Raw genomic sequence first — 24890 nt, 5'->3', positions numbered from 1 at the left:
GATCCCCAAACCAGTGTAACTTGTCATTGTTACTACCGTTCTTCTATAATAATAACCAAGGCTGCATAGCTGTCTACGCACATTCTACGACTGACATGTAGATCTTTGAACAGTTTTACACTGACGAGAATTATTAGTGTCACATAGTCTCGTGGAGCGGGTAGGGGGGTTTAGCATACCGACATTTACTGAATGTTTCTTGACTGAGGGGTCATCTTTTGATCGTGAATGCTGCAGGCTTTTCCAGTGGTATAAATAGACAGGCTACTAATACAGCATCCTCCTTCTTTCACATGCCATTTACAATATTTTTATCTTCAGAGAACCTGTAGGTTCTGTCTGCTTTATACACCAGCATACAATAAATTTGCTGACAAGGCAGGGCATGACATCCCTTTCTGTATTTTAGATTTTAAAACAGAGAGAACTACTTGTACTTACTCAGGGTCATAGTGAGATGTACGTGTAGTGTACAATTAATATGTACACAGAGGAAACAAATTCTGTGGTAACTTCTGAATATGCGACAGCAAACTGTGTTAGATCATTACCGGCACTCGCGGAGGGAGTAAATACCCTCGTTCTGAATACGATACACACTTCGAAAGAGAGGGCGATATTTTAACACACTCAGAATTCTGTCTACAATCAATTGGTGACGTTCTTTATGAATACAGGTCAGTAATATTTTTATAGATAATTAAATTAAAAGTGTGATTTATTGATATTATTTGTTTGTAAGCAAGTGGATATTAGATGCGGTATGATTTCAAAGCCGAATTTAGGAACTTTCGTAAGGTAAGTTGACAAAAGAGCTTACGCGAATACTCTTTCCGACATTCACGAGTTGTCTTAGTGAGAACTAATGGAGGAATAAAAATGCGAATATAGAGACGCTTCATGGGGCGCCTATGTCTTCAAAGTTGTCCACACTAAATCAACTCGTGAATGTCGGGGAGTATATTCCAGTAAGCACTCTGGTCAACTTAGTTTCCGAAACTCTCATAGTTTCTACATTCGGCTTTGATTAAAGCTGAATCTAATATCCACTTTGCTTATGAAATTTTAGATCTCCGATCTGAAGCCTTTTGCTTCTTTATTTCAGTAAAGAAGATGGAAAAAACCCTGTTGTCCACGCCCCGGTCTTGGGCGTTTACAGCAGGGTTTTTTCCATCAGTTTTTTCCATCAGTTTCATCTCACAAGCAGGCAAACCGCTTCCGTCAACACAGGTTACAGTCATAAATACTTACGTCAAGGAAGGCAAATGAAACAATCTTTCGACACTATCTCCCTAGTAATTAGCTGCAACCCTCTCGACGAGAGGAAGCCACTGGATTAGGATGAAACTGAAAAAGATATAAACATAAAAATTGCAAACTATTTAAAAATAACAGGAGTAATTAACTCTATATTTAAACCAAACCTAGTTCAAAAACAAACCAGACTAAAAGTATACAATACATTAGCCCTACCATTCTTAATGTATGGAAACGAAATCTGGACAATAAAACAAAAAGACAAACAAAGATTAACAACAGTAGAAATGAAGTTTATGAGAAAAACTGTCAAATATACTCTATTTGATCACAAAAGAAACGAAGAAATTATGAAAGAATTAAACCTAGAATCAGTAATAGAAAAAGTTAAAAAATATAAACATGAATGGATGGAACACGTTAAAAGAATGAAAATAGAATGATTACCAAAACAAGCCTTAAAGTATACACCATTAAGAAAAAGAAAACAGGACGTTAAAAGATTCAACGATGACTTTTAAGACCAACCCGGCCATCCAACGCCTAAATCCTTGATATACATGATGATGATGATGATTTTTTTCCCGCCTAACTCTCTTGTGATCTCAAATCTGGCACTGTAGCAATGACTGTGTGAATTCTCTCATTACACAAGAATTTCGGTTAATTGCTTACGGCTATTGCAATATTAATTTCTTTTAACGATTATTAATTCTATTTATAAGTATAATATCTCAGCTACTATATATACATAAAAAACGTTTTAAAGAAATTGTTGAAACATTTATCTTTTAGGAAATACCTGAAAACGTTTGAATTTTCCTAGTCACCGTAATACGAAAAAAAAAAAGAAATTTATATAAAATTAATTAAATAATTAATATGAATGGCAAATTATGTGTGAATATTTTAGAATACTAATTCAATGCTCTCCATCTACTTTTTTTAAATTAAGTGCTAAATTCCTCAAGTACAGTTGTTTAAGTACTCAGTAACATTACAGAAATAGGTCAAGATAGCACGTGAAATACTGTTATTATATATATGCTGATATATAGTCCGACTAATACTGTACTATATATTACTCTTAAGGTAAATGTGAAGAATGTAAAATAGTAGCATTTTCTGGATCTTCTTCAGATTAGACAGCTTCAAAGGTTTTCGTATGAGGGATTGGTTAGACAGATTTACTAGAAAGTTTTTCCGATTTGGTGTAAATATGAGATAGCCGTTTCCAAGATTTTCTCATCTCTGCATATGAAGTAAATGTCGTGACTAAATATTAAAACTGATTAAGTTTATGTTTATTTACGGATGGGATTTTATGAGAAATAAAATTTTAGTAGTACTAATAAAGTCTATTTGCAATCTCTAAAACGTTGCTTTTAATATACGAAGTAATATAATAATTATTAAAACTATAATTATTATTATAATACTAGTCGATTGGTCCACTTATTTGGTTCGTATTTTTTTATCAACTGAATGATTATAAATTGAAATACAAACATAATATTTATGTATAAATATGCAGAAATGGTATGTAGACTTTTAGATAGTTTTATTTCAGCATTTAAGAGAACAAAATGAAGCCAATCTAGATGTCGCTTCTGGTGGTGATGGTTGTAGTTGGACTGTCTTTGTTTATAATTATTAGAAAACTGCAGTGGGATGTAAGTAAGATTTCTCTTTTGTCTTGGTAAATAAAACAGATAAAATTTAATAAATAAGAATCAAAATTGAATTTAAACATTTTATAAAACCATCCAGAATTATTTTCGTATCTTTAAAAAGTCAAGATTGCATTGATATAATAACGATTAACGCGGAGCGTTTTATGTTGTGTTGGACTTCTTATTTCAGCTGCGAATTAAATATTTTTAAATAAGGAACCAATGTTATGTTTTATAAACGTATTTAAGAACAGTAGGAATTAATCAGTGATAAAATACCCGTTTTTAACAACAAATGTAACTATAAAAGAGTAATGAAAAATAAGAATAGATTTTGTGTAATTATTTCCCCACGCCCCTCTCGAAGCATCCGATCTTGTGATGACTGAAGACCATACAGCACAAAAACGAGGGAACCAAATGATATTTCACAATTAACTTTGCAGTAACGTATGGGCTGCATGGATGCAGTATTTTAAACAAATACTTCACAGGGTTACGATTAACATTATTTTCGCCTTTCATTTCATATTCAGTATATGTTATTCAATTCTTATAAACCGTTCTTCAGTTATTTGAAATTGGAATCGATTTGCTTGGCAAAGATGAAAATTTATATATATGACTTTGTATAGCAATATTTTTGCTTCCGGGTATTTCGCTTTAGTTCTAACCTGAGTATTGCACTCACCTCTCCTGTCCCGGCTATAAAAAAATAAAAAAAAAATAATAATGCTTTTCCTATTTTAATTAATAAGAATTTAATTCTTGGAGACTTCGGGTAGATCATTGCTGAAAGGACGTCAGGCATGCGCAGTTGAGTCTGCAGCTAAACACAATCTCATCTTGAGCGTCACCGTGTTCCTGAAGAGTTCAGATATCCAATATACTTCCCTCATGTCCGATCTGGTCAGAGCGTATCCTAATACAAACTTCAGACAGCTGGATGTAGACGAAATGCTGGAAGATACTCCACTGAAAGATTGGTTGTGGAAATCAGACTGGAAAAACAGTCCCCACAAAATTTCTCATCTCAGTGATGCGTTGAGATTCACTGTTGTGTGGAAATATGGAGGAATTTACCTTGATTTTGATATGTTGGTGTTACGATCCTTTGAAAGATTTCGGAATGCATTATTTAAGGAATTTAATGAAAACGTGGGAAGTGCGATTCTCGTCTTTGACAAACTTCACCCATTTTTGTTTCAGCGTCTTGTTGAATACGCCAACACATACAGAGGTGATTTATGGGCCCATAACGGACCCCAACTTTTACAGAGAGTGTTCGAGTCCAATTGTGCAGTGACAAACGATCCTTCGAATATTAATTGTAACAATACAGTTTTTAATCCGAGTATGGCCTTTCCTTTTCCGTCTACGGAATGGAAAAAATATTTCGATCAATCAAATGCCCAAAACGCTGTAGCTAAATTTAGAGAAAGTTATTGTATTCACGTTTTCAATAAACTAAGCGAAGAATCTGTGTTACGAATTGAAGAAAATTGTGCATATGAAATCGAATCTAGAGAGAACTGCCCACTTACGTATGAGCACACCAGGAGCATTGGAGTGATTTAGATTCTTCAATGTTGCTTTAAATTGTAAACCTTATTCTCTCATAAAAGTCAAATGGTTTAGTGTGATGTATATTTTAATGTACACAACATGACAACAACAACTATCATCAATGCCAGTTAATAATTATCCTTACATGAACACAAATAGGAGATGTAAACTTATCCCAAATAAAAATCCCAGTAGTATCGCACCACTAGACGTTTTCGCCATACATTACTACAAACTAATGACACACCCAATATACTACGTAATACAATATTCTAATATTGATCAAACAGATATGCCAACAAACAGCTGTAATGAAGCTATTTTATGTGCTAAGAGGCAAACTATTGCTTCACAAACTACACTTCCTGCAAAGTCGGAATCCTCCACAATCTTACGAGATTACAAAAGGAGACCACTGCTGGCTGAAGCCGACTTCTTTAAGGATATAAAACAGATACGAGTGTCGGACGTGCCAAACCCTTGGTTGAGGTTGATTGAAAGCAATGTCATCGGATGTTTCTTGATAGACGCCAGACGGAGCAGATCTCTAATGAGGTACAGATTAAATTCGATCGATCGCCCTGGGATGCCTTACACTTGGATGCTGTTGATGACACCGTATGGCACTCCACGAACTCGCCTGGCACGTTTCCGATGCTAAGGAAAGTGTTATAAAATACCAATAGAGCTTGGAGGATGAAGTCTCTTGCCTCACTATAGAACTCTGCTCCCGAGTCCGTCTGGACCAGGCGCTTTCTTGGTTCAGCATTGCTAGAAGGCTGTGTTATTTCGGCCACCGTGAAGGGAGATTCCAATCTTGTTTGGATATGCACAGGGAGATGTAGGGATGTTCCAAGATGAGTAGCCGGAGAGGCACTTTTGTCTGACTGTAGTTCACTCTATTGCCTCTGGAAGCCATGCAGGATGTCAGAAGTGGTGTTCAGAATGTTGCTGCGTTCTGTGAGAGACAGGATGGTTCTCTCCTCTCTGAACGTCGTAAAGCACTTGTTGTAAAAGGTGGCCGATGGCATGTCTTCCGAGCGCAAATGTATTCTGATCTTAAAGTTTCTTTCCTCCGCATGCCTTTGCTTTTCGGTGGTAATTTCCCGAATGATGTTGTCATATGGTATTCCTTAGCGTTGGCTGGTTAGTAACCAGCTCATGTCTTTGTAAAGGTTTCGGGGACGAGATCTGTGGAGGGAGGCACGTTCTTGGCCCCATTCTAATATTTTATTCTTGATGGTGGTTTTGAACTGCGCCCAAGTGCTCCAATCCAAGGTAGCATGTGTCCAGGTGGAGCAGGGATGGTGAAGCTGGGCTGAGAAAAGGGACGGGAAGTCTGATGGTAATTTCCTGGGCCCGGACCAATTTCCAGTTTTGAAGGTGATTGTTGCTGATGATGACATGCCTTATCGTCTCGACTATAGAAAGGAGCAATGGCGATAGTTAAAAACGGTCTAGCCGAGTACCAACACCCTGGCCAAACCATGTCTAGTGACGGATGTGGGGATCAAGATGTCGGCAAACATCGGTGAGCTGTGCATTTCTAAGGTGGACTTCCAAGTGTCTGTAGCCGGAGGATCCTGATGTTTGGTTCCCTCCTACTTAGTTTAAGACCAGGTTTGCCACACAGTTCAAGTCACCCATTATGGTGACGTGATAGTCGCCGTAGAGATAGTTGTTAAGAATCTGGAAGAAAGCTGGTCTTAGAGGTGTGTTAGCCGGGGCATAGATGTTAAGAAACCGGGTGGTACAGCCCCGGTACTTCCAGTCTATGGCAAGAATTCTTCCTTCTGCATCACTTTGGATGTTATGAAAGGTTCCTAGGAAGGAGAGTGGGGTTAGCATAAGTACCCTGACTCCGGCACTGAATGGTGTAGCGGCGAAGTTACAGTAAGATGTCGCTGGGTACTTTTGACTAAGTTCCTGCATGTCGCTGTAGTGATAAAGTTGGGACTCTTGCAGGAACAATAGTCTGATGTTGTAGGCTAGCATCAGTTTCCACACCGCCTCATGTTTGATTGGTGATCGGAGGCCTCTGATGTGGAGCGAGGTGATGCGAAACACTGGTGGCGTATTGGTTGTTTATACCCGGTCTAAGTCTTCTATTGTTAGATCTTTAACAAGTCGAAGCAGTGATTCGATACGTAGGAGGGAGGTGGAATATCCGGTCCCCTGCAGGCTTGTTTCACGTTTGGAACACAAGTTCGCTAGAGCTTCGAATTCGTGTCTGCTGTTCTTTGTCTTGAAGCTTATTAACTTATCTTCCGAGGTCTTATGCGTATAAGTATTGAACTGCGACCTCGTGTATCTTTTGATCGGTGATGTTGTCTTCTCTTGAAGTAGGGGATGGATGTCGAGCTCCATTTCGGATTCCGATGTGTCTGTCGGTTTTCTTGTCCTAGATTTCCTTTTGTTTTCCTTCTTAGGAGCCGATTCCTTCTTACGTTTCGCCGCCTTTGATATTTCCGGTAATGGACGACATGTCAGTTATTTCCCATCTTCAAGATGCATGTCTCTTGCAGGGGAGGGTTCGCTTGCACTAGGTTGAGCAGGTTGTTGTTATTAATTTGATTCTCACCAAATGAATAACAACAATCACTGTGGACGGTATTAACATCTAAAATGAAGGGAAGAAATCCGCTGTTCATCTTTATAAACCCTCCCGCACCTGCCAAGTTGAATGATTTGCAAATTCATGCGTCTGGTGTTTACAACGTACCCTTGTGGTGAATTTTATAACTACTTGTTTCTCTTCGGATGTCGCTTCCGTGCGTTGTGCAATATATTCCTGCTACGTTTAGCACTATTTGAATCACTGGATGGCGCTCCACAAGACTTTAACACAGGGGTACTCTCATTTTGATCATCCTGACCAATTCAGTTTCATGTATTGAAGAATCTAACTTTAATCATTCAGTATTGTGAAAATTCCAATCTATTGCGGAAAAGGAAGTGCCACGGGTGATGCATATGTATTTATCTGATTCTGGCTTAAAATAGACGTGTTTGAAACATATTTCATATATTTGCTTCAGATGAATGATAAATACACCTACAGCTAGTATTCGATGTTTACATAACTGATTTTGTTGCACCCCCACCCACCCACACACACACACACACAAATTGAAAAAGATATTTTTCAGGAACCCCCTGAAAGTATTATTACTACATCTTTCACCTTAATATGAAAAAACAAAAAAAAAAACATAAGATAGACATGAATGGCCAATTGCTTAAAGTGTTCTATCGCCTATATATCGAGACAATCATCATGGAATTAAGGAGATGAAGGTTCAATCATAGTTCTCAATTAAAAATCCAAATTTAAATAATAAACGAAATAATACTTCGTATTTATATCGATGAAATTTATAAGTAAATTTACTTAAAATTTAAAATTATCTAAGTAATTATATTCTGATAGTAGATTTGTCCATTCCCTTGCATTATTTTTTATAATAAATTGAATGGCAAGTATTTATCCATAAATATGCAGCGCCTATCTCTTCTCTCTTTTGTAAGTGACAGTATAGTTCGCTATCATTTGTAGGCGTCTTGCCAAGAATGATTCATGCTGAAGGGGAGAAAGAAATGAAGGACGTACGAATTGATCGACAACCTGCGAAATCACGTGCTTTATAGGTAACATTTTCCAACTGTTATACAAGCAACATAGTTAACTTTAATTTTCCGACCTGTAATAATAAACAATCCTATAATACGGACTGATTACCCTATTATCGGAATGGATTCTCCTTTTTCTGACATGCGCAGAAGTGTCGAAGGATCTCTAATCGGTGGGCGAACTATAACATACGTGTGATGTGATGATAAACGCAACACTAACATTCAGTGCACAGGAATGCAAATTCACATATCCTACCTACGAGAGCCTTATTGGTTTATTTTATTTTTTTCGATACATTGAGAAAACATTTCTAGATGAAGGAATAATAATGCGTTGTTTGATCACATCCGACTTTGCAATAACAACTGGTATAAACAATTACTGAGCTTTTTATTTTTCAAACAGCACAGCCGCAGTACAAATATTTAAAAAGAAAAAAATGTATAATAACAATTCTATTCTAAAAGCTTTAAGAGCAACACGTGCAGGATTAGCAATCATGTCACATGATGTGACTTTGACAACTACAATTGAAGTGATCACTCAAGAGACGGCTGCTCTATACGCGCAAGATGATCTCATTCGTGCTTTAATTATTAGAGTTGGATGTTATGTTACTTCGGCGAATGAACATTAAAAACTATTCTAATAAACAACAAATTTTGGCATATTAATTGATTGCGTCTTAACATGCTTAGCAGTGAAACAGCAATTGCAATGCAAACCTACTAATGTCACACATTTTTCGAAAAAAACGATCTCTCTCTCTCTCTCTCTTTCTCTCTCTCTCTCTCTCTCTCTCTCTGTGTAAATATATCCGGCGTAGAATTTACGCATTTGGAATATATCGTATAATAGCTTCATTTCAATAATAAATGCACCTGCAGTTAGATCTGCATTTTATGGTTATACCCGAAGAAGAAATCTCAGAAAATGTTCTGTTCTAAGAATAAAAAATTACTTAAAAAGAACTCAATGATTTTTTATGTCGATTTAACTTCTAAGTCATCTGAAAACTTCCTATTTTTAAATAGAGTAATATTCTATTCTATTCTGTATATTTTATTAAATATTATTAATATTATTCGTTATTTATAGGCACTACCTGTACTTAGAGGATAGTTTTGGTTTTGCGTGTGTTTGCAGCTGCGGGTAAGAGTTGCAAAATTGTCAGGCACTTGTGGAGTAGGTGGGTTGTGTGTGTGTGTGCTTATCGTGCCGTGCCGGCGGAAGCGGGCATGCAGGCATCTGGTGCATGCGGGCGCCGCCGCCGGGGCACCTTTCATAAGTTCATTTAAAAAAAAAAATTTATCATAAAAACAAAAAATTCTTATAATGATCAATATTAAAATAAATAAGGCCGGATACACCGAATAAAAATTAAGAAAAATTGTATATTGCCGCCTCTTTACAATTTTGCAGGGAGAGCAGACTAAATGCTTGCCTGCAGAATGTTGTGTATACTGCAGTCTATCTAAAGTGAAATGGTGAATAGTTTTTATGTGCAGAAACGAATTTTCGTACAAAACATTTGTTGCTAGTTAACCAGTCATACGGTACGCATCTAAGTAGGCTACTAACTGCAGCCCAGTGCGGACTTATATTTCATCTCTGTGTCGTGTTGTGTAATAATTTCTTGTGGGTATAAAATAGAAATGGAATCAAAAATTAACACAAAATCGTAAGCGACATGCTGCGAAAGAAGCATATTTTAAGAAACAAACTGTGGCTCTTAATAAATTTGTTAAAATATCAAAATATTCTGATGCAGATTGTAACCAACTCGATACATCAGAAATCAGAGTTGAAGAACCGTGCACATTATCCAGTTTGCAAGATAATTGCGATAGTACGCATGATTTTAGACGCATGATTTAAGTGAAAAACAGTTAGGAGAAGATTTAGTTGTAGTTGACCACGAAACTAACACATTGTTAGTCTCTGTAAATTTAGAAGATCCAGGTGAATGGGGAAATATTGATGAAAAGTTCCGAGTTGTTTTAATTGAAATGGGGCCTGTTCAAAAAAAAATATAATATATCCCAGAGATACATATGGTCGTAAATTTGGCGACACGTATTATAATAGAAAAATGGAAAACGGGGAGCTCGTCCCAAGAATATGGCTTATTTATTCGGAAACTGTAAATTTTGTTTTTTTGCTTTTGTGGCACACCTTTCGCACCTACTGAATCAAGTAGTCTTGTAGAAGGTTATAACGATTGGAGAAATGTAAGTACAACTTTGCATAGACATGAGACTAGTTTAGCTCACATGAAAAATTTCTTAAAATGGAAGGAACTTGATAAAAATTTAAAAATCAAAACTACTATTGATTGCCAGACTCAAAGCATGTATGAAATGGAAAAGAAATCATTCGACGAGTATTTTAGAACGCTTGATTGAAATATTACTTGGTAGCCAATTTAGTTTTTCACGGATCATCTGATAAATTATAGGAAAGGAATAACGGCAATTTTTTAAAATTAGTCGAACTATTTGAGAAGTTTGATCCCGTTACGGAAAAATCATGTTGAAAGGGCCCTACATCGAAACAATAGAATACACTATTTGAGTAAAAACAGACAAAATGAAATATTGGAAACTTTAAGTAACGCAATATGGAATACAAGTTTATTATCAATTCGAAAATCTAAATATTATTCCATAATTTTAGACTGCACACCTGATGTAAGTAAAACAGAACAAATGACCATTATTATTCGCTTTGTTTCCTGTGACAATCGAATTGTCAAGATCAGCGAAAACGTTTTAGGTTTTGCAGATATATCAGATTCCACAGGACGTGGTTTATGTGCAACAATAATGGAACAACTGAAAAAATGGAACATCCCCATTGAAGACATGCGAGGTCAAGGGTATGACAATGCGGCATATATGAAAGGGAAAAAAATTTCCTTTTGAACAAAAATCCTCGAGCTTTTTACGTGCCATGTGCTGCTTATACTCTAAATTTAATCCTTAACGATACAGCCAAAGTATATGCAGATACAATTAGTTTCTTTTGCAATTATTCAAGAAATATACAAGTTCTTTTCATTCTCTTACAAACATTGGGCAATCCTTTTAAAGTTAGTAAAAATTTTAACATTGAAACAGCCATCAAAAACGCAATGGGAAAGTAAAATTAATGCAATCCGCCCTCTACGATATCAGTTAGGAGAAATTTACGATGCACTTTTTTAAATTTTAAATAATGAAAATTTTAATAAAGAAACTCAGCATGAAGCATAAACAACATGTGCTAAAATAAAGGTCTACAAATTTATTTGCTCTCTTATAACTTGGCATGATTTACTTAACAGAATAAACCTTGTGAGTAAAATGCTTCAATACAAAAATATGAACATTACACTTGCTTTAGAATCTATCGAAAACATAAAAATATTCTTACAAGAGTATCGATCAGATACACATTTTAAAGAAGTTCTAAAACGGCAAAAGAACTGAGTGAAGAGGTAGATGGAGAACAAGAATTTAAAACTGGTACGGAAGTCCGACGACGAAAGAAGACACGACAATTTGACTACGAGTATCATGACGAAACGCCACAATCGCCAGAAGATAAATTTAGAGTGAATGTGTTTTATACACTTCTAGACGTTGCAATGTGTTCGTTAATAGAACGTTTTGAACAACTAAAACATATTATGATAACTTCAACTTCTTGTATAGATTACTACAAATTAATAACGAAGATTACGAAAAAATTGTGACGATTTAGAGATTCTCTTGAAGGACGGCGACAATAAACACGTAAATGCAATAGAACTATATGACGAGTTATGTGCTTTCCGGGATATTTTTCGGAAGGATAATTTAAATATTCAAAACCCTTTCGATATTCTTAATTTTATTGTATCCAGCAATTTATCTTTCCCTAACTTTTCAATTGCGTTAAGAATACTATTAATCTTACCTGCTAATGTAGTGAGCGGTGAACGTTGAGAACAAGTATGTCACAAAAAAGGCTTGTTACTTTGGCATACTATTGAAAATGATATATGTGCGGAATTAGACGTTAAGACCATTATTTCTAATTTTATGAATATGAAATCAAAACCCCTAAAATTTTAATTTAAAAACATTTCAAGTATATTTATGTAATTTAATTTATTTTCTGTTATTCTTTAAAGGTGTTATTTTTTGAATACTTATATTAAATGTTCTAATTATTTCTGAATTCTTTTCTTATTTTCTCATCTATCTTGAGTTTCTTTTAATTTCCTAAAAGATACTTCCACTTATAAAAATTATTACATGTTACTAAGAATTTAGTAACTTGTAAAATGCAAGAATTTTTTAAACTTTAGTTCAAATAAATTTTAACTTTAATTAAAATTCATTTTAATTTTGTCAGCGATTCGGTTTGGTGAGAAGGCTAAAATCCCTTTACCATTATATTCAACCATTAAAGTGAAGTGGTTTTATCAAAATTTGCTTCAAATTTGAGAATGTTTTGAATATTCGGGTTTTTAATGATTATTCTGCCTAGTCAACCCTCCCATTTCGTTACATTTAGCGAACCAACGTGCGGCTGTTCTGTCAAAATTTATTTAAGAAATTTCAAATAATTTAAATTTTTGTTATCGTAAAAGAACCACACACGCCCGGATCGTTACAGGGGCGCTTAGATAGAAATTGCTTGCGGGAGTCAAAGACCTTAGCGCCGGCTCTGTGTTTACGCATTCTATGCAATATTCATAACGGTGTCAAATAAATCAAAGAAACCGTTAAATAGGGTTATGGCGCAATAAAAATAAAAACAGCAATCAACTTGGAGGCGTCCTTCAGTACATGAGCATATGTTGGTTGACTGCATGAACATTAATAGAAGAGCACATGCAGAGTCTACGCCATTACATTCAGCTGTAGAAATGGTGCTGACATTGGAAGAAAAGACGTTTATTGTTGGACATTCTTTTCGTTATACGGAGTTGGTAGAGCAAATGGTCCAAGCCTAGAACATGGTTGAGAGCAGTCTGTTTGTCGTTTCCGGAAACGTGCCTTAAGCAATAGTATCTTCATTGCTTAAATGAAGATGGTTCCAATACCGGGAGTGTTCTGCCGTAATGCAAAGGACATTCTAAGTTATACGAACGTATTAATGAACCATTCAAATATTTTATGCGGGAGGAGCGGAACAAACGGATGACAAAGCCAAATCACGATGTTACAGGAACAGGACGTATGAAACGGCCAACAATTTCAGAAGTATGTACCTGGGTGAAAATTTCATGGGAAACTGTGAATGAAGAGACGATTATGAAGTCATTTAAGAAATGTGGAATAAGTAATGCGATGGATGGTACCGAAGATAACGCAGTTTTTGAAGGGAGTGACAACAACAGTTCAGACGAAAGTAATACGAACGGTGACATTAACGAATTAGTGATAGTACCGAGAGTGAAGATAAACTGAATATTACTAATACAAATGATTGTTATAGAATTTGTAAATATCTTTATATGATAAAACATTTATTTCTAAAATCGTCTCATAAATTTGGGGCATGTCTTATCGTCCGAAAAATACGGTATTTTTCGGGTAGATCATTGTTAAATGGACGTCGGGCATGAGCAGTTAAGTCTGCAGCTAAACACAACCCCAACATGGACGTCACGGTGTTCGTGAAGAGTTCAGATGTCCAATATACCTCCATCATATAGAATCTGGTCAGGGCGTATCCTAATACAAACTTCAGACAGATGAATGTAGACGAAATGATGGAAGATACTCCACTGAAAGAATAGTTGTGAAAATCACTGGAAAAACAGTCCACACGAAGTTTCTCATCTCAGTGATACCTTGAGATTCACTATCGTATGGAAGTATGGAGGAATTTACGTTGATTACCTGAAGCATTATTTAAGGAATTTAATGAAGACGTGGGAAATGCCATTCTCGTCTTTGACAAACTTCACCCATTTTTGTTTCAGTGTCTTGTTGAATAAGGCAACACATACAGAGGTGATTTATGGGACTATAACGGACCCCAACTCTTACAGAGAATGTTAACGTCCAATTGTGCAGTGACAAAAAGATCCTTCGAATAATAATTGTAACATTACAGTTTTTAATCCGAATGTGGCCTCTCCTTTTCCGTGTACGGAATGTAAAAATTATTTCGATCCATCAAACGCAAAAAACACTGTAGCTAAATTTAGAGAAAGTTATTTTTTTCACGTTTTCAATAAACCAAGCGAAGAATCTGTGGTTCGAATTGGAGAAAACTGCGCATACGAAATCGAATCTAGAGAGAGAACTGTCCACTTACGTATGAGTATGCGGGAAGTATTGGAGTCATTTAGATTCTTGAATGTCTCTTTTAAATTGTAACCGCATTCTCTCATAAAAGTAAAATGATTAAGTGCGATGTATATTTTAATATACACAACATGAAAACAACAACTATCATCATCGCCAGTTAATAATTATCCTTAGATGAACACTAATAGGAGATATAAACTTACCCCAAATAAAAATCTCAGAAGTGTCGCAAGACTAGACGTTTTCTCCATACATTACCACAAAAGTATTGAAATGAAACAAGGAAAATAAAACAGAATAAGCAACTACAGATGTCTTGCTACTTCAGTAGTCATGAATCAAATAAGGCAGTGCAATGTTCTTCAAACGGATCAATTATACGAATAAAGTACGTGTGAATCTCTAAAATATTTTACGACCTCTCCCTTAAAAATAAATAAATAAAAAGAAAAGTTACGACGATGCGATGCAGTCTCTATTGTAAATGTAATGACAGAGCACGTGTGCCCTACGCAGCAATTTAAATTACTACTGCGCTAACTACAGAATAACTAGTATCAACATAGGTCACATAAAAAGGCAGTTCAGTGAACTGAAGAACAGAAAAGAACAAGTTCTTATGCAAATCCATCGGAGTTGGTACTTTCCGAATATGATAAATAAGCTTGCATTCAATAATCCAAACCTTCCTTTTTATGTAGAACTAAAACTGCATTGCTAGAATATTACAACCAAAAGAGACTATTCTTGATTAATTCTATTAATACAGGGGGTGTTTGAAAGAGAATGTCCTGATTTGAAAATTTTATATCTCTGCAACCACAAACCACAAATGAATTCGACTTGTGCCATGAGAACAAATGGTGAGTGAAACGTTAGGCCTTACTTCATACTTCGTAATTTATTTTGAAATTGTAGCACATTTTCATTATTAAATATAATTATTTGAAATCGGGTCATTCTCTTTGAAACACCGTGTACATTAAACAGAAAAGCATGGAATAGTGGCGTTTACTACAACATCACGGCACACCACATTACATCACGCGATTCTAAGACAGACACCAATGTACAACGAACATCGTGATTCTTTCAAAGAAAGGTTTGTGCGTGTGTTTATATTTCGTGCGTGCCAAATTATAGGTACATAAGCAGTCAAAACATGCCAGCTTTATTTTGGAAACGGCATTAAAAGCAATAAACCATCAAATATCTTCATATAAGCTTAACCCAAGCTTCGAGAATGCTTGCAGAACTAATTATGAATGACAGGCGCAGATGAGTGAGAACTGCAGAACTCCAGATAATTATTGATCGTCTTTATTGCTTATCTTGTGTTTAACCTTCTTTTCCCCACTATGGAAAACTGAAGATATTATTCCGATACATAAGTTCGTAAAATATCCACAGTTTCTTCAAAATGACCGTCCGATCAGTTCACTATCTAATTTAGGGAAAATTGCAGAAAAAAGTAAACTATCCTGATTGCAAGAACCAACTGGAAAATTCAGCATCATACCAAACGAACAGTTCGACTTAACCACAGCAAATTCATAGACTCGTTGTATATATTACTACAAAATACAACTGGAAACTACACATAAGTGTTGTATTCCTGTGCATTGCAAAGGCTTTCGAAAAATCCAACATTAAGGGCTTCTTTATAAGCTTATTAATGCAAATATCCCAACAACCATGATACGATTAATTAATTCATATCTCAGTGGTAGAAAAACTGCAGGAACAGATTAATGCCACCCAGCGCACAATACAGCTAGAGTTCCACAAGAATCCTTATTGGCTCCGCATTTCTTGACAATCCACATGGCAGTTATCCCTCAAAATATTACAACGAGCATCGCAATTTTACTAACAACATATCTTCGCCAATGCCCGGTGAGTCAAAGACTCCAAAATACCTCCGCCTTAAAAAAATGGTTCTTAGATGAAAGATTCAGGTACACCCACAACAAAGTACAGCCACACTTTTTATCAGAAGGCTTCATCCCCCCCCCAAAGGAGGTATTCAGGTCATCAGTACTAAACTCTCATGGAAAACAGAAACTTAATGCCTAGGGAAGCTGCAGAAGACGTTGGCCTGAAGATAAACGCCGAGAAGACAAAGTACCTTTTCATGAGTCGCCATGCTGCTCAAGATCCAGAGGGAGCTGCACAGTTTGAGAGGGTGAAGGTATTTAGGGACTTGGGTTCTTTCGTGACTGAAGACAAGAAAGTTGAAGCTGATGTCCAGAGTCGGGTAAATGCTGCGAATGTGGTCCATTATCATGTGCGTCTCCTTTTCCACTCGCGCTTCTTGTCATGGACTAAAAAGGTGGGACTATAAAAGACTTTGATCAGACCTATTCTCCTCTATGGTGCTGAAGCGTGGACTCTCGAGGCGAGATAAGCCGATCACTTGAGAGTATTCGAGAACAAGATGCTACGACGTATCTATGGAGGGGTAATGGCAGACGGCGTCTGGAGGAGGCGGTCCAATGCTGCCATACACGCTTTGTACAACTCGGCAAACGTCTTGATGGAGCTGCGAGCCCAGCGTCTTCAGTGGATGAATGCTGCCGCTACGGGATGCTCTTTACGAAGCATAATATTAAATTGCTACTTCTGCGCTAACTACAGAATAATTAGCAACATAGGTCATATTACAAGACCACAATCAATAAACTATAGAACATACAGACATAACAGTCGTTACGACGAATCGATCGTACTTGGTGCGTTCCGAATATGATAAATAAGCTACTATTCAATAAAAGAACCTTTCTTTCTATGGAGAACAAAAACTGTGTTGTTACGATATTACAACCAAAAGAGATTATTGCTGAAGACTTCTAATACTCAAACATTAAACAGAAATCCACGAAACAGTGTGGCGTTCAGTACAACATCATAGCGCACACCACATTACATCACTCGACTCTAAGACTGCAAATGCACAGTGAACATCCTGATCCTTTCAATGATGTGTGTGTGTGTGTGTGTGTGTGTGTGTGTGTGTGTGTGTGTGTGTGTGTGTGTGTGTGTGTGTGTGTGTGTGTGTGTGTGTGTGTGTTTATATTTCATGCATGCTAAATTGAGGTACGGGTACATAAGCGGTCAAAACATGCCCGATTTATTTTGGACACGACCTTAAAAGCAATAAACTACTTCTCAAATATCGAATTCGTAAAAGCTTAACTCAAGCTGCGAGGATGTTGAACTAATCATGAATGACGGGCGTAGATGATTGCCCAAATCAGAACTCATGATAATTATTGTTATTATTTCTATTATCGTTTTTATTTCATATCTTTTGTTTAACATTCTTTATTTTAAATGATTTCTCTTTTATCTCGTTTCTCAAGGTATTTTGACTAAGTTTTATTAATTAGCAATCAAATTAAGTAAAGAAAAGAAAGAAGTCACAAATCCAATGAATAATAAATAATTCTCTTTATTGTAGTAAATGAGGCAGCACCTTTTTGCTGATTTTCTAAAATAATAAATTGGAAAATTACTCAAGATGGTTATTATGCATATGTAAATATTAGAGATGTCATAAAAATATTAGTGTTATTATTCTTATTTTATAGTAGTCAATGTGGAATTATTAAAACATGGCTACTTTTTGTTAACATTTTAATTATTCAATTAATGTGAACTCACAAACAGTTAAGATAAAGTTTACACTTTCTAGTTGGCCACCCCAGGGCAACTGGATGGCGTCTGAAATCTACCATCTGACATACTCTGATTCGAATTCAATTGCGACATGTTGATCTGTAGATCTTTTAAAATCACATGTTTGATCATATGCCTACTTATCCACTGCTTATAGTATCTGAAGTCTTTCCATCCTGTGGAAATTCTGTTTCCATTTCAATGTATTCAATTAATTCTACTCACTGTGACAGAAAAATACTTAGGCATGAAACGTTTTTATCAAGGTATTTTAAAAATATTTAATCTTCCTTGCTAGCACTGATGATATTAATTATATTCGTCATTGCGTTGTTCTAGGAATAGAGTGGTTTTGCTTGGTGGTAGGTTTTGCCTGTCACTGATGGGAACCACAGACGAGTGGAACGTGCGGTCCTAAAATGATGAAATTTTAGTGATCCTTTGTGGTTACTCGTGTATGTTTATAGGAGTCTTGTAGATCACTCAGGGCTTTTGGAGAGAAGAAAAACAGGCTGACACAATCGGGTGACTTATTCCAATTTTGAATAATTGAAATGAGAACTCCAAATTTCAAATGTATTCAAATAACAAAATCAATTTGTAAAGAACTTAGGATTTGAATAGATAAACCAGATAGCTAAGATATAGAAATCTGGAATGTAAATTAAAATTATATTGGACTAAAATCATAAATTTTTGACGTTAATTTCACCCACACAAATGGTTGTAAATCCCATAGTACAGCACTGTCATGAGCAAATTAAACTGTAGATAATTCAGAAATCTTGTTCTAGACCCAATATGGAAGATTTTAGGTCTTCAGTAGCCACTCGTCACCATACTTTGGACGATGAAATTAACCTGAAAGAAATGAAAGAAAATTAAAATTAACCTGAAAGAAATTTATGCACACTTACGTTCTATGGGGGGGGGGGGGGATTCGAGCCCACAGGCTGCTCTTTTGAAAAGCGAATAAACTGTCTACTGTCTCAGTTAGATCAGTACAGGGATTGGGCCAATAAAGTCAAGCTTTTTCATTGCTTTTATTGAGTGCAGAACATGCATTTACAGAAAGGTTTTATAAATGTAACTGATATTGTAATATACGGAAGGCACCTATCGGCGATATTCAATCGCCGGCTTAAACGTACGTTCAGTTATTTAAAAAAAAATAATTATTTTAACCGTTTAACTTACTAAAACTCGTGGGACAATATTTTCTTTTACATCTTCAAGGTCTTTTCTTAGAATATTTGATTCTTTACAAGAAGTATCCAAACACTTATATTAGCATCTCATGGGCCGACGAAAACTCTTTGGCCGGTGAGTTTGATATTTCTTCCTTCTTAGGCTGTCCTTAAGTAGTTTCAAAAATTCCTAACGCCTCGTGTTATTAAGAGAATAAAAGAACTTTTCCAAAACGTCTATTCTCCAATTTTCACTTACTTGAGGTTTCCTATCTTTAGTCTTAATGATCTTTGGCTGTTTATTTTCAACATCTTGTCGACGAACCTTGGTTCCATGTAAAGAGCGAAGACCTAATTGGTTTGCTAACGCACACAGTTGATTTAAATGATATTGGATAGGGGATATTAAATCGTCCACAAAGAGTCCACTTGTGGCATTCACATTTTCAACAGATTTTGGGGTGAAATCCACAACAGATTTTGTACTATTAGTCTTCTGTTTAGATGCAAAGAGAAGACCGTTCTCGATTGTATGTAACATCATTAACAATATCAGGAAAGAGAAATAAGCTTGACACATATTTCAACAACTTTCCATTACCTTCATATACTCGAAAACAGAATGCGCCGAGTCAGCGAGATATCTGACGTCATGAATTGCGATTATGCAAATTTCATCAATTCACCCAATTTTCATCCCCAGTGTGGCACCACGGTGGGGATGCGTAAGTGATGACCGGTCCAATTACCATTTTTTAAATTGTAAATTTTGTTTGCGTGTCCAGTTTACTTTTGTGTGTTCATCATAGGATAGAGCTGTGCTGAGACTTGGATGTCTGTGAGATAATGTAACTAATATGTTTGCTGAATAGGAGTTTACTATCAAGAATCACTCCAAGATATTTAACTTCAGCCTGCCATGGAATCTTTACTCCAAATAAATAAATATCCTCCATGGTATGGATTTTCTTTCTAGTAAACAATATAGCTGAGCTTTTCTGGGGGTTCACTTGGATCCTCCACTCTGCCATCTACTTTTCTAATATGTGAATGCTGGTTTGTAGTCTTTTAGTTGCCAGCTTTGGGCTCAGTGATCTTGCATCAGTGCAGTATCATCTGCATATAATGCAGTGAAAGTTGTTCTTGGGTTCAGAGGGATATCCGCTACATAGACTGAAAACAGGAGAGGTGCCAAAAGAGATTCCTCAGGTATGCCAGCGAAGATCATGCGTCTGGTCGAAACCGTTTCGCCGACCCTGACCAGTATATATCTGTCTTTCAGGTAAGAATGTATTATTTTTATTAACTTGACTGGCAAGTTAAATTTTATAAGTTTGTAGAGAAGGCCTTGATGCCATTCTTTGTCAAACGCCTTCTCTGCATCGATGAAGATGGCACTGTATGGAGTTTCCATTTAAAACCTTTAGTAATGATTTCTAAAAGCCTGTGCACTTGTTGAGCTGTACTATGGGCCTTACGGAAGCCGAACTGTTCATTAGGCAAAATTCCTAACTTATCTGTTTCTGCTTGGAATCTTGAGAGAATCACTTTCTCTGCCACCTTTCCGAGGCTGGACAATAGGCTTATGGGTCTGTAGCTTACGGGAAGGTGAGGAGTTTTTCCCGGCTTCTTCAATGGCATGATGATGGCTGTTTTCCCATGTAGTAGGGAAATGCTGGAATCTAAAGATGGCATTTGTAATGTTAACGAGATGGACTATGGCCTTTCCTGGAAGTAGTTTTACTAATCTGTTAGTTATGCCATCCGGTCCTGGAGCTTTTTTTACTGTTTAGATGGGAGATGATATTTATCATTTCTGCCGGATTTGTAGGAGTGATATGTTCGGAGTTAACAGTGTTCTGTCTTAAGGTTGTCCTAACATGACCATGAATCTTGTACATAAGTTTGATATTTAGATTTGTATAAGATGGATTGCACTGAGATTCTAGGTTATCTACTAGTGCTTCGGCTTTCTCTTCATCTTTGTGAACTGTCCCTTTCTTGGTTTGTATAGGGAGTATGAGCTGCTTTTTGGTGCGGATTGCTCTTAAGAATTTCCATACAGCATGATCTTCAGTATTGATGTTAGCCAATTTGGTTTCCCATTGAAGGTTTCTGTGTTTTTGAAGAGCTTCCCGGAGTTGCCTGTTTAGATTGTTGAATACTATTTTATCTTGTGGGGGCTCTGATATTGTGGTATCTCTTTCTGGCACTATTTGTTGCTCTGATTAGCTCCACGATTTCTTCAGGGATACGGTGGAAGGCAGTGGATTGTCTGATTGTTTCTATTGCTTTCCGAATTTTTATGGTTAACTTATTTACTGCTGTGTCAATTTCTACCTTTATACTGATATTGGGAACCGGACAAATACGATCGGGAAGAACTTTGGCTAACTTATCCCATGGTATGAATGAGTGCAGAGGAGAGAATTGATCTGATGAACCTAGATTAAGTACTATGGGGCTGTGGTCAGATGATAATTCGTTGACTGATTCCAATTTGAATTGGTATCTTAAATTTTTAAAGATGACGATCTCTAGTACATCAGAGCTACATGAAGGGCTGAAGGGGATGGGCTCGGTAGGACTGGCCACAACAGCAGAGTTGAGCATTGCAGAGTTGTAAAGTGTGTGACCTTTGGTGTTAGTTGATGAGCTGTACCAAGCTGTGTGTTTTGATTTGAGATCGCCTGCTATTATTATGGAGTCATTTGGACCAAGTATGAAGTCCAGATCTGTTGTCAGCAGAGGAATGCTTGGATGGTTATATGCAGCATAGATCTTGAGACTCCCAGCATTGCAGGTATATACCTCCACACCGGTCACCTCCAGGTTTATTGTTTGGGGCTTGTCTATTGTATTATGATTCAAATAACTTTTAATATATATATGGCTGTGCCTCCACCTCCTGTGCCAATTCTGTCGTTTCTGTACATGGTGTAGCCACGGATGTTTGGGTTATTATCTGGTCTTAGGTGTGTTTCACCAATCAAGATGATATCAGCACAGACAAGTTGCAAATTCTTGAAGTTCCAAGACCTTGTTCATCAATCCATTTGCATTCATGCCATTATCTTAAGAGATTTCGGTTTGAATTTTTTATTCATTACAGGTGGCTGTTATAATGGTTTGAGTGCCTTGCAGGAATCTCTTTCCGGAAGATAGTGAGGGGCTTGCTGAATTTCTGCAGCATGGTGGCAAGTGAGGCTGTTAAAATGCATGTTATGTTGGAACTTTCTAGCTCGAGAAGGCTTAGTTTCTGCAGCCTAAGCATATGTTTTGGTCATGGTTGTTCCTTCCTGTGAGGTTGAAGGCAAGGTGTTTCGGACTGGAGGACGATTTCTTTGGTTGCTTAAAACGTTGCTACGTGGAGGAGCAAGATTGACTTTTGTTGCTCCTCGATTTTTTGGATTGGAAAGGCATCCCTTGTATTTGACGGGGTAAAGTCTTCTCCAGTTTGCACAGCATGCTGGAGTTGTGCGTGGCTTGGTGCATGTGATGATCTGGTGTCCCTCGACGCACTTCAAGCACCTGAAGGCTGCCTTACATAATTTTTGGGCATGTCCAAACCTTTGGCATCTATGACCCGGACCGGCAGATGCTCTTTTCCTAAGAGCCTCAGTTGAAATCTTGAGTCCGCATACTACCGTCAGTTCATAGATCTGCTTTTGTGTGTTGCTTATTTCCACCAGCACTAAAGGCATTGGTCATTTATCTGATCTGAGCATCCTGATCACTTTTACTGGGGACAGGCCCTGTCTGGAGAGATCAGTGCTCACATCTTCAGGAGTGATACCTTCAGCTATCCCACGTGGAACTACCTTCAGGGTCTTTTCTTTGGGTAAAGTGAAGGTGTGATTATTGGACGTTAGCATTGTCCATAAATCTGTTCATCTGTCTGTAATCCATGACAGTAGTGGGTTGTATTTTAACTCCCTCATCTGAGTTTTTGGCCCATGAGAATGAGATGTTTTATAGTCTGAAGGCTGACGAGACAGGGATCCATTTTTCCTTATCCCTTAATATAACTGGTGGTATATTTTCTTTATGATCATTGAGTGCTTCTATCCCTGTTTGTTTGGGGTCTTCCACATTGGTGGAGATTTTCCTCTTCTTTTTGACCATTTAGAACTCTGTCTCTGTTTCCAAGATATGATAATTACTGTTTTGGGACGTAGCATCTTCCATACTTGGGGAGTGTGCAAAATCTGATTGCGTCAGATTTATGGGCTCTTCACTTATGTCATCCATATTGTCCTTTTTGACTGCTGTGTGTGTGGGGGGGGGGATGTGTCAAAGAGTTTGACTTTTCCTGGCCAATTATCACTCAGCAGCTTTCCTTGTCTGAGGAATTCCATTTATACGTCATCGAATTTGGCCTCATTCAGAAGTTTTGCCATGACAATAATTTAGAGATGTGTTAACACACAGATGGAGAAATAGTAGAGATTGCTCAGGTGTCCCAAGCAGGTTAAGGATAATCCTGTGGATTTTTGAGGGTCCACTAACAAATCCCGTAGACACTCTTAGGTGTCTACCAGCAATAAAATACAACTCGCTGTCCTATGATAGGGAAAAGAAGTGTCACGAAATCACTTGGTTACAGATTGAAATCCTACCTCCCTAAATAAAACCATAAATCCATCACTGGTCCTCATTGCGGGTGGGGCCACCCAACCATTAGACCTCTTGCATGTTTCATGCAGAGGGGGAGAGAGTGGGAAACAAACTGTGTCTGCGCCAGTGCAATGCACGTTTCGTAAAAAAACTTGTAAACAAACTAATCAGGCTCAGTCTAAAATAATGCGTCCGTTCACATCAAAATCAGTCTCGTAATCACTTACGATAAAGAAAAGCAGAATGATCCTTCCTTTTCAAAAATCATTTGTGATTAAAATTTTATTGTTTCTTTATCAAAAAAAGAAATATGGTGTATTCTTCCATTCTATATATAAAGCTTGAAAGACCTTTTCTGGTTTTATTCATAAGAAACTTAACATACAAAAATATTAATCCTAATGTTAGTTCAAAAACTCTTAAATCATAAAAATGATGATTTCCACCACGAGTAGTGTGTAACTGAATTGTGGTGCCATCTACCTGCATGGAAAGTAAATAAAGAAACTTTAGTCATTAATAATGCTCAACACTGACAAAGTTGAAAGGTACTTGTTTTCCTCATGTATATTGCTAACGTAGGTACATAGATAGGTCGACAGTGAAATTTTGTTTAAGATTGCAAACCATGAGGAACAGTAATATCCAATCAGCAGGTCAATGCGCTGTTATGGAGATTTTAATTTAGTCTTGGAGAGCAGTGCATTAGTGGCATTCATGTGCCGGCAGAAATTAAGCTAAACAGAATCTATTAATATTCCTTTTGAACAGACTGTAGTCCTTAAGAAAATTTTCTCAGGAAGGCTGATCCATTTGCGAAAGAAAACTACGGGAACAATGGATGGTAGCTGAGTGGAGCAACACCCAAGGAAGTTTGTAAAAAACGTATAAACCGAATGTTTGTGAGACTGGCTGCAAAAAAAAAGCTCTTGAGGAAAGTGTCACCAATTACCCGAATTTAACTCTTCTGGATGATATGAAAACGTTT

The 24890-nt window shown here is 36.8% G+C and overlaps 1 protein-coding gene across 1 annotated transcript; it reads left to right on the top strand.

Moving 5' to 3' along the window:
• Positions 1-3827: 3827 nt before the first annotated feature.
• Positions 3828-4508, top strand: LOC150101642 (lactosylceramide 4-alpha-galactosyltransferase-like). The gene has a single exon (XM_090399871.1). The coding sequence runs from the start codon at positions 3828-3830 to the stop codon at positions 4506-4508; it is 681 nt and encodes a 226-aa protein (XP_090255997.1).
• Positions 4509-24890: the final 20382 nt, after the last annotated feature.

Source organism: Typopeltis vanoorti, chromosome 11 (assembly GCF_054136105.1).
Source record: "Typopeltis vanoorti isolate ZY-2024b chromosome 11, IOZ_Tvanoo_1.0, whole genome shotgun sequence".
Taxonomy (NCBI): Eukaryota; Metazoa; Arthropoda; class Arachnida; order Uropygi; family Thelyphonidae; genus Typopeltis; species Typopeltis vanoorti.
This window is presented reverse-complemented; position numbering and strand designations above follow the sequence as displayed.

Coding starts and splice junctions, on each gene's coding strand:
- LOC150101642 (XM_090399871.1), top strand. CDS start 3,828: ATGTCCGATCTGGTCAGAGCGTATCCTAATACAAACTTCAGACAGCTG.